Source organism: Fragaria vesca, linkage group LG2, assembly GCF_000184155.1.
Source record: "Fragaria vesca subsp. vesca linkage group LG2, FraVesHawaii_1.0, whole genome shotgun sequence".
NCBI lineage: Eukaryota > Viridiplantae > Streptophyta > Magnoliopsida > Rosales > Rosaceae > Fragaria > Fragaria vesca.
In genome coordinates, this window is record NC_020492.1 from 17,543,339 (window position 1) to 17,553,833 (window position 10,495).

At 38.0% G+C, this 10,495-nt stretch overlaps 3 protein-coding genes across 3 annotated transcripts in view; 2 read left to right on the top strand and 1 right to left on the bottom strand.

The window, feature by feature from the left end:
* Window positions 1-3,990, top strand: part of LOC101303778 (transcription factor ABORTED MICROSPORES-like) — a 5,480-nt gene extending 1,490 nt beyond the window's left edge. The window contains exons 2-9 of the mRNA XM_004292584.1: window positions 1,041-1,149; window positions 1,250-1,441; window positions 1,669-1,750; window positions 1,861-1,932; window positions 2,127-2,825; window positions 3,034-3,372; window positions 3,482-3,658; window positions 3,775-3,990. Coding sequence (XP_004292632.1) covers window positions 1,041-1,149; window positions 1,250-1,441; window positions 1,669-1,750; window positions 1,861-1,932; window positions 2,127-2,825; window positions 3,034-3,372; window positions 3,482-3,658; window positions 3,775-3,990 — 1,886 coding nt within the window. The remainder of the gene's footprint in view (window positions 1-1,040; window positions 1,150-1,249; window positions 1,442-1,668; window positions 1,751-1,860; window positions 1,933-2,126; window positions 2,826-3,033; window positions 3,373-3,481; window positions 3,659-3,774) is intronic.
* A 1,162-nt stretch (window positions 3,991-5,152) lies between these two features.
* Window positions 5,153-6,989, top strand: LOC101314906. Its single transcript, XM_004290683.1, has 2 exons — window positions 5,153-5,660; window positions 6,574-6,989. Exon 1 carries the CDS (start codon window positions 5,258-5,260, stop codon window positions 5,654-5,656), a length of 399 nt encoding a protein of 132 aa, XP_004290731.1. The 5' UTR covers window positions 5,153-5,257; the 3' UTR covers window positions 5,657-5,660; window positions 6,574-6,989.
* A 952-nt stretch (window positions 6,990-7,941) lies between these two features.
* The window catches only part of LOC101304069 (probable ubiquitin-conjugating enzyme E2 23-like), a 6,422-nt gene continuing 3,868 nt past the window's right edge, over window positions 7,942-10,495 (bottom strand). The window contains exons 3-7 of the mRNA XM_004292585.1: window positions 9,930-10,406; window positions 9,372-9,441; window positions 9,151-9,290; window positions 8,650-8,961; window positions 7,942-8,549 (exon numbers count right to left, since the gene is read on the bottom strand). Of these exons, the coding sequence (XP_004292633.1) occupies window positions 8,298-8,549; window positions 8,650-8,961; window positions 9,151-9,290; window positions 9,372-9,441; window positions 9,930-10,406 (1,251 nt within the window). The 3' untranslated portion in view covers window positions 7,942-8,297. The remainder of the gene's footprint in view (window positions 8,550-8,649; window positions 8,962-9,150; window positions 9,291-9,371; window positions 9,442-9,929; window positions 10,407-10,495) is intronic.

Consider the following 10,495-nt stretch of genomic DNA (forward strand, 5'->3'; position numbering starts at 1 on the left):
AAGTGGTCGGGGACGCTGCTGGAGTCCGCTGGGGTGGAGGCGCGCCGCCGTCGACGCCGTACGGTGGCGAACGGAGCTTCGTGCGCACAGTCCTTAAAATGCGCACGTGCGCTCTGTATCGTTTTCGCGTGTATATGTATATATACACACACTGATAAACTACACCATTGTCAAATATTGTGTGATTGTCATGTAAGTAGGTGCATGTAACCGTGTAACGACGAGACCTTGCTCCCTAACTAACTACAGTATGACTACTGCTAGTCACTTATTTTCTTGTAGTGAATCAGAGTGCAAGATTCAGGACGTAATAAGGGGATTCTCATCTTCATGCTCAAATCATTTCAGTTTGGTGCGCACACAATGTTAGCCTTTTTCTTCTCAATGGGAGACAACAGAGCTAGCCCTCTAGTTTTCCTTCACTAAATGCATATGAATAGGTGATGTAAGGTTTCCGTTTTTGGTTTAGAGAGTAGTTGAAACATGAGCAAATACATATACCAAACCAAAACGAATGAAAAGCTTTAGCAAGGTAGTTAGCACTTTGCACGCTTTGTATTAGGTCATGCAATATGCTCCTTCCCTTTAAATTATTACCAAAACTCACATTTATATCCTTAATTCCAAAGAAAATAAGAAAATTAATTAATCTTTAATTCTCATACTCATGCATGAACTGCAGCTCACCTACCAGGCTATATAAGTATATATGCAAAACATAAAGAGAAACATTTTGTGATTATCTGAACATTTTTGTTGTCTTCTCAGTTTTGTTGATATAGAATGGTGTAGCTAACTATTGCTTTCGACTGAAGTTTTGTATGGATCTATACCTTTGTTTTTTCTGCTGTGCTTTTGTTGCTTCTTCAATCCTCGTCTTGTTTTACTTGCTAATTTGTTCAGTACTACCCAAAATCTCGAAAGCAAGACAAACTGCTCATATCATCAGCTGCAAGCTAGGTCTCTATCAATTGTACTACCCCCCAACTGATTCTCTGAGATTCTGTTGGGATTTTAAATTAATGCACATTTTCTTGTAGGTGTCATGAACAATATCATCATGTCAAATCTCATACAGAGGCTTAGACCCCTTGTGGGTTTGAAAGGATGGGACTTTTGTGTTGTCTGGAAACTTAGTGAAGACCAGAGGTTAGGGAAACTGATGTAACTTTAAATACGAATAATTTCTCGGTTAATTTCTTCCTAATCCTATATCTATGTGTGTGACTTATTTTGGGGGTTACTGTAGGTTTGTTGAATGGATGGATTGTTGCTGTTCTGGGACTGAAATGAGTACTCAAGATGGTGGATATGAAGACCATCTTCTTTTTCCAGTAGTTTCTGCAGTCCTTCCTTGTAGGGATACCTTGTTACAGCATCCAAGAACCACATCTTGTGATCTGCTTTCCAAAATGTCTTCTTCGGTTCCCCTAGACTCCGGGTATGCCTACTTATTTTTGTATTTCCTTGTACTCCTTTATCCTGCAGATTCCTTTCATAGAGTGGCATGTTAGGCTATCAGTATCAATCTAGCTACACTAATGATGAAGTTGAATCTTGTGTACATTTGTGATTTTGATTGACAATTTCGCAATATAGCATGTCATGGATCGCTTTCTTTCATAACTTGAATTAGTTAACTAACCCTCATGTCATGATCATAAACAGGATCTATGCAGAGACTTTAATGTCCAATCAACCGAGTTGGTTAAACTTCTCTAATAGCACATTTTCGAGTACTAGTGCAGAAGTGAGTACTACTTGTCCCCTATCAGTTTCTACTATATGTTGGAAACAAGGAGAAGTCCTTGGAGTTTATATTGATGTTCAAGCTCATAGGATTTGTTTCCACTCTTGCAGGAAGAAACTGTCGGGACCAGGGTTTTGATGCCAATACCAGGAGGACTAGTTGAGCTTCTTGTTGCCAAACAAGTAATGTTTCTACTGCTCTATGCGACTTGTTTTAAATTTGTTAGATATGAACTAAAGCACATTTCGTATATATGAGAAATAAAGCACATCATTTTGTTCTTTGTAGGATAAAATGATCTTATTACATGGTAGAATGAAATATGGCATTGAGAAATTGGAACATCATCTGCTTATCACTCTTTTATCTGTGACAGGTACTTGAAGACCAGCATGTTATTGATTTCATCACGGAGCAATACAACTTCTCAGTAGAACAGAATCATATTGGTCCAAGCTTTGGGGTAAACTTAGACATTCATGATGGAATCCAATCGAAGCAAGTAATTTTAGACCACGAACAAATGGATCCCAGCAATCGTATTATCTGCTCTAGCGATAATTCTGCCATGAACTTCTTGCAGCAGTTTACTCACAACTTGGGAAACAGGATGAAGAACAGTAGTTATAATGTCAATTCTTTTGAAGATCCATCACATGAACAATTTCTTTCTGATAAGCAAATGGACCACTCACTTCATAATTGTTCGGCAAAAACTGTGTTTGATCAAGCAATGGAGGCAATGCAACAGTCCATTATGATGAGTGAGACACAAGCTACACACCACATGCATATGCAATTTATGGACCAGTCATTAGAACCAGACATGGATCATGAGCAGGACGCCGGAAATAATGATAAGAATTCAAATATTATAAATGATGATGGGGAACAAGCTACAGATTTGAACTCAGATTGCAGTGATCATGATCAGTTTGATGCTGAGGATGATGCAAAATATCGGAGGAGGACTGGAAAAGGGCAGGCCAAAAACCTTGTTGCAGAGAGAAAGAGAAGGAAGAAGCTTAATGACAGGCTTTATGAACTTAGGTCTTTAGTTCCCAATATCTCTAAGGTAAGCATCATCATCTCAATTAGTCTTTTTCTTGTTATAAATGTTAAATTTTTGTCAGAGTTGTGCTGGCTCAAGTGATGCCTTTAATCCCCTTTATCCCTACACTGGAGATCCAAGCTATAACTTTCTCTTCCTCATTATTGAAAAAAAATTATAAATAGAATTGATATACCTAATGCCAAACTGCCAAAGTCATTTTGACTCTCAGTTGGACAGAGCTTCTATTCTTGGGGATGCAATAGAGTATGTGATGGAGTTGCAGAACCAAGCTAAAAAACTCCAAGATGAGCTTGATGATGATCATGATCACGAAGAAGATCGCCATGTTCATGAAGGTGCTGCTAATAAGCAGTGTGGCATCACTTTCCAACATAACAGTATACAATCAGAGATTGATCAGAGTCAAAGTGGGGTTGACCTTAAAGCTGAGCAAAATGATCATCAAGCTCCAAATGGGTTCCATTTGGGAACAGCCGGAGATGGTAGTGTCTCAAAACAAAGCCCCGATTCAGAAGTTATCCACGATCACAAGACACAGCAGATGGAGGTACGAGTCTTGTGTTCTTTTTCTCTTTTTGTAAATATTGTTCTTCCCTTTTCGTTCTTTTAGGTTTATATTAGGGTATCTGATTTAAGAAATGGAACAAATTGTGTAGCCTCAAGTGGAAGTAGCCCAAATAGATGGGAATCAGTTCTTTGTGAAAGTCTTCTGTGAGCACAAACCTGGTGGATTTGTGAGATTGATGGAGGCTTTGAGCTCTCTGAGCTTGGAAGTTACTAATGCCAATGTGACTAGCTTCAGATGCCTTGTCTCTAATGTTTTCATTGTAGAGGTTAGTTGCTTCAGCCTCAAGCAAAAGAAGATGCTACAAAGTCCTTTTTTTTTCTTTTCATCTTTGTTATATGATGAGTAACCATGATTCCTATGTTGTTTTCTTCTGGGTAACAGAGAAAGGATAGTGGACTAGTTGAAGCTGATGAAGTGAGGGACTCTTTGCTAGAGCTAACAAAGAACCCATCAAAATGGCGCAGCGACGAAATGGTGAAAGCATCAGAAATTGGGATAGGCTTGGACAACAATCATCACCATCATCCCCATCACCAAAACCTCCACAACCACCATTTCAGCCCCTACCATTTACATCATCTTCCTACTGAAGCATAAATTACCAGTCTCTCACAGTAGCTTATTTATATACTGTTTGGTTCAGGGTTGTGCACAATTTGAAAGCTAGCTAACTACTTAAAATGTTGTTTAAATAAAAAGTTACTGTGCTCTCTTCTAAATTCTTCTCTCTCGAGCTCCTTCAGATATAACAACATATATAGCATGTCCTAGGTTGAGTTTGTAGCTTAGTTTCAGCTTATTAGTTATTAGGGCTGTCGTTATTAAGTTTAAACTCTTGAACTAAAAGTTTTTGTTATGGTTGTTGATTTGCACTGTTTTAATTGTACCAAGTCACCTTAATTAGGTTTGTAAAACAATATTGGTAGTTAACTTCTTTTCTTTAAACAGTACAGTATATTGGCTGCTAAGTCTGGATACTCGGATAGTTAGTAGCAGTATGAGTATAATATACGAAACCACATTCGCTAATATATGTCTTGCATTGTCTTCCAAGTTAATATCAGACCACCATATTTGGAAACAGATTACATACGCATATGATTGGTCTAATAAAAAAGTAAAATTTATCTCTACAATATATCTATCAATTTAGAAATCGTTTGGTGATCCGGTTGCATCAAATAAATAGACAACTATTTCATCTGAGTGATTTCACAACTATCCATTTTTGCTAGGATTAGGTAATCAATTTCGTCATCTTAATTCTTTTTTTTTTTCTCTCATGTTTATAGGGTGTCCAATTTACTTGCTCACAAGTTAGTTAAATTGGCTTTTAGTAGCGTAATTTCATGTAGTTGGGTAGATCCTCCCCAGGGGATCTTCAGGTTTACTAAACCCTCCTTCTTGTAACCATTAGTCCTCTTTCAATAAATTCTAACGTTTCCAGTCCAAAAAAAAAAGGATTAGGTAATCAAATGAACTTTAATAGATAAATTGAAAATAATTTTTAGTAGTTAAAGCCTAAGTTTGGGATCTTTTAAGATTGATCTAACTTCGTTCTCTAATCAACTCTCTCAGAATTTCAGACAGAGTAACCCACACTTTCGGACAAAAATTGGCCTCTAAAAACCTCGAATTGCCATCTCAGTCCTATAACTCTAGCTCCAAGTAAAGTAAATAGTGAACTCCACACTATTTACTTATTTTTGGTCAAGTCCACACTATTTACTTAGGATCCCACATTTCTTGTCCAAAAAGCACAGCATCAATTTTAAATACCAAAATTACCCCATCAATTTGTGCAGGACAAAAACCCTAGCCCCACCCCAAACCCACCAAGCTCCTCCTTTCTTCCTCTGCATCAATGGCCGGTGGTCGCTTCCGCGAGCTTTTGAAGAAGTACGGCAAGGTGGCGCTGGGGGTCCACTGCTCCGTCTCGGCCGCCTCCATCGCCGGACTCTACGTCGCCATCAAGAGCAACGTCGACGTCGAGTCGCTGATTGAGAAGCTCCCCAACCTAAACCCTCTTAAATCCTCTACCGAAGAGAAACCCACCTCGGAAAGTGGGCCCTCGGCGGCTGTGGTGGAGGAGAAGAAGAGAAACCGGACGGCGGAGCTGGCGGCCACAAGCGGCGGCGCTCTGGCATTGGCTTTTCTCTGCAACAAGGCTCTGTTTCCGATTCGGGTTCCGATTACGCTGGCGGTTACGCCTCCTTTGGCTAAGTTCTTGGCCAGGAGGAGGCTTATCAAGACTGGTCTATGATTTGGTACTTCGTTTTTCTTTGGTTTTTGATATTGTTATGAATTGGTTCTTTATGAATGTCTGTTTGGATAGAAATGAAATTAGTAATGAACACTTCTATGTTCTATCGAAAAAATGAACACTTTTATGATATAAAATGGTTTCCAGTTTTTTGTGAGTTATTGGCTGGATTTTGGTTGTGGATTTTTGATTATGAAGTGTGGGAACATTTGGGTGGGAATCGACTTTTAGTTGCAATTCTAGAATGGTCAATCACTTGTTATTTAGGCAAAGCTTATTTTTTTTTTTTTTTTCTGAGAATCCAGGTTTTCAATGTGGTTTGAATGAACATGGAAGCTCCATTTGGTGTTGAACAATACTGGCTATGAATTTGAGTTTTAACTTGTTGGGTTTTTGGGGCTTATTTTTGGGGTCAGCATCTCATCGTTGCATGTTAACATACTTGAACAAGTTTTAAGCGTGGTCAGGTTTGTACCAGCTAGTGTTGATTTAGATTATGGTCAATTAGAATTGAATTATAAAGGAAGTGATGATAGCATGGGTGTATAGAAGACAATCGATTTCGCTCATGTCCGAAATGTTGTTTTATGGAAGTAAGCATACATTTATCTGCAAATGGTGTACGATACTAATTGAAAATTCATCTTTTTAAGTGGTTTATGTTACTTAAAATTAGAAATCCATTGTTAGCAAAATGAAATCAAAGTTCCACCTGCACATGGTTTTAGTTTGAAGATGCATTACCCACAGTAAAATGTCACTTTGTTTAAAAACTGGGGGTACTTGTAAGATGAGCCAATGCCCCTCCCATTAGCCTTTGCTTGCGTTAAACCTTCCAATGGCTTCAGCATTGGTTCACAGAAAACTTTTTTGTCATTCTTGCTTGCCATTTACTTCTTTTTTTCTGAAATCCTCAGGGGAAGGAGAAATGTAACCTGTCCAGCTTTGGACGTTGTGACAGCACCAAGTGGAATCCTGAATTTTGCACAAAGTAGGGAATCTAGGTTTTATACGAGTGTTTCTAGAAAACAAAGCAGGAAAATTTGTTCCAATGTTTTAGTCCGTTACGGCATAGTTTGCTTGTTTGACCTTGAATCACGTCGAAATGAAGACATCAGCTTCAGAGGCAAATCCTTTTACTTATTGCTGTTGTTAATATTTGAACTAATTTTAGTTTACCCCCATCAACTTTAGGTCGATCATCATGTTAGTCATTCCTCTTTCAATTTTAAAAACACCCCTAAACTCCCAATTTGCACCAGCCGCGCATGTCCAAACCTTTAATTTCTATCTAATTCCTCTGTCAAGTGATGACTTGATATCAAGAAGAAAGAAAAAAGGAAAAATAGACAAATTACATTCAATCCCACCAAAATCACTAAGGTTAGGGGGTTGTGATGAGAACGAAGATGTGTATCGATATGGGGGAAAAATGGTCCGAAATGTAACTTTCAGAATTTGACTTTCTTTTTGATATCAAGTCATCACTTGACAAAGGAATTGGATGGAGATTAGAGGTTTGGACATGCGCGGCTGATGAAAATTGGAAGTTGAGAGGTGTTTTTGATGAAATTGAAAGAAAAAGGACTAACATGATGATTGACTTAAAGTTAATAGGGGTAAACTAAAATTAGTTCTTAATATTTTTATCAATACTGTGTTCCCAATCTCTTGTCAGAACTGAATTTGGGATCTTAATAATGTGTTACTCTCACAAGTACTGAAAAAAATTTACTTGCTGCTTGTTGGATTGCCAGAAGCTCTTGTGTGTTTCATTCAGTGATGATACTATTCATCATTTCCAAAATATAAGATGTTGCTGGTTATGAGATGTTGGGAAATCTACTATTGCTATTTTCACCTTGGCAATGGTTATCGGGTTATCGGAATTGGATACACTAACCAAGCCTAGTTCTTCGCTGATAGATTGCTCTTGCAGTATATAATAGCTTGTTCAGGTCAAGGCTCCGTTTCCTTTTCATTTCAGGCCACACAGCAACCTTGCCTGGCGAGTTCTTTTTACTAGATCATTATTTATGGGATAGCCTGAATTAAATCTCAACAAACTCTTTTGATTCTCCTATTTTTAAACTGCTAGGTCTCCGAGCTACAAAATGAATAGAATTGAGAGCAGAGTTAAAATTGCTTTTGTATGTGTTGCAACAGAAGATGCAGTTAATCACGAGTTCTTGAGTTATCACTTGATATGATACCTCTTACAGATAACCAAGTAGATTGAATCAATTCAATTCAATAATCAACAAACAAAAGCAAAACTGATTGCCTTTTCCCAATCCCAGAAAGCCCGCCCAAACCTAAACCACAAGAGATGTCAATGACATTAGCTAGCAGCCAAATGCAAAAGAATGAATTCATTCCCAATCTGCTGCTAACAGAAAAACTATTGTACATGGACACGATGGGAGAGCTGGTAACTTTGTTCCAGACACTCCCACTTCCAAAACTTGACAGATGCCTTCCATTTCTGTCAATCCCTTACAAAAATGATATCTAATAGATGTGAAAATCCCTTAAATTGCAGTATCTTAATTTAAGACAATCAGAAATGACTGACCTTGGAGCCACTGATATAGAGATCTTGGCAAATTGCATCGTCCAAGTTCCAATAATCCAACTTATACTATGACTGTTGCAGATGCTTAAATTCATGACAATCAGCTCCAACCTCACTCAAAGCCAAGAACAGCTTTGGCACAATCTTAGCTAACATCAACTTGAAACCAACAGAGGTCGAATTTGCATTACTGCTATCACTAACAGAGGCATCTTCAGTGAGCGAACCTATCAAGTAGCCTTTCATATATGCATCACAAGCCTTGAGGATGTAATAGCCACGCCTCCTGAAATGATCTTTGACAAGCTCTTCAAAGTCCTATACACGCAACAATATTAGAACATTACTCAATAAGCTAATCGAAATTTTACTAAAGCAGCAAGAAAAAGAAATTGAACGTCATGAAATGATACATCACCTTGGGAGGCCTCCGCATAAGAGACATTATCGTCTTGCAATTCAGCAAGAAAGTATTCTCATTGTATGACAATGAATTTTTCTCCCCTTCAGCTGTTCCAATTTGCTTATCATAGCCAGCTTCGTTGAAATAGGGCTTAGAATTTAGCACCAATCCCTGGAGTGAAACTAGAACTTGAAGGATGCTAGAAGACTTTGGATCCCATACTTCATTTCCTCTGCCAGTCCAAGTATTTAACAGACTAAGACAGACCTTGCCTTCTTCGTATAGATTTGGATTTATCCGCCAGCCACCAGAATGATAATACGCTGACTGCAAAATCACAAATCCAGTCAGAAAGACACAAAAACAGTCTCTTTTCTTCAATTCCAAATAAACTGTACCTGAGCTAGTTATTTCTTTTATTGTTTTGACAAAAAAAGGCTACTAGAACTTCATTGTAAGAAATAACAAACTTCGCATAATTAGTGCTGGTCATAAAATTTAGATAGTTGGTCTGACCGGAGGGACATCAGGATACTCGGGAGGGAGGTGAAAATCGAAAAAGAAGAGGCCGTCTTGGTAAGGTGTCCCATAAGCCCCAACTATAACTGCCCTCAAGAGGTCCATTCGATCTTCATAAACGCGTACGTAGATGCCAACTGTTTAGGTTACACCGTTAAAACAAACAGTTGCTACTATGGGACACAAATTGATCATAAAAATAAGCAAGGAATCTTTACCAGGCAGGTTATTTTGAAGGATGCTCCAATCTTGCTGAATCTTCTTGAACCACTTTTTACTACTGCTATTCTGTAATGATGCAAGGAAAGGATTTAGAGAAGTTTCAGTCTTATAAGTCAAAAACTTATACATATTTTGAGAAGCAGCTATACTTAACATGATAAAGTCCCAACACTATTAACCACGCAAAATTAAAAATTTACAGGAACAACTTTAAGTTTATTGTTCTTCAGTAGTCAAGTTGTCCTACCAAAAATGTAACAGGAAAAGAGAACTTGAAAATAGAAAGAGCTTTTCAATTAGATCAAATCTCCTGCATATTTTGCTTTTACCTTGTTGTACATTAATAGCTAAATCATAGTAAGCTTTTTCATGTACAAAGAGCAATCCTCCATAGTAAGCTAAATCATATTTTGCTTCAGGGCAGCCTAATTTATCCCCATTTCCAAATAAAATAAATAAATAAAATGGGGCAATCGTACCCTGATTGTGACAATGCCATCAATAGAATGGAATGAAACTGAATTTTGAAATTTAAATGAAGTAGAATAAGATACCTGCCCTGCTGCACCAAGATAATGATGGTCCAAAGGATCTCTGGCTATATCAAAGCGTTTGAAACTGCAAACATCATCCTTGCTACATTTTTTAGCATCCGACTCTTCAGTCCTTAAGTTGCACAAGATTTCTGCAGCATCCAATATTTGTGTTGTCTCCAAGGACACACACTCTTCATTTTTATGATTGGTCTCCATGCTACTATCAACAAATTTAGATTTCTGAGAGCTGGAATCTTCACCCTGATCTCCCTGAAAAATTTCAACTTCCCGAGGCTCAAAATCACCTTCACCTTTAGTATCTAAACAAATTGGATCCAAGTTCTTTTGTCCCCGTGCAAATATTCCACTTGCTAGTCTGGTAACATAGCGAAGTGCAGCCAAGGGAACAGACAATGCTGGGTTCCTTCCAGAATTATCTTCTCCACCCTCCTCTGCTTCAGAATTCACGTTGAAGGCACTCTGCATCTCCACTTCCTGAACATCATAATGTCAACAAAATAAATCAAATAGAGTACTTCGAAGGTTGTCAGAACCCCTATATATATATATATATATATATATAC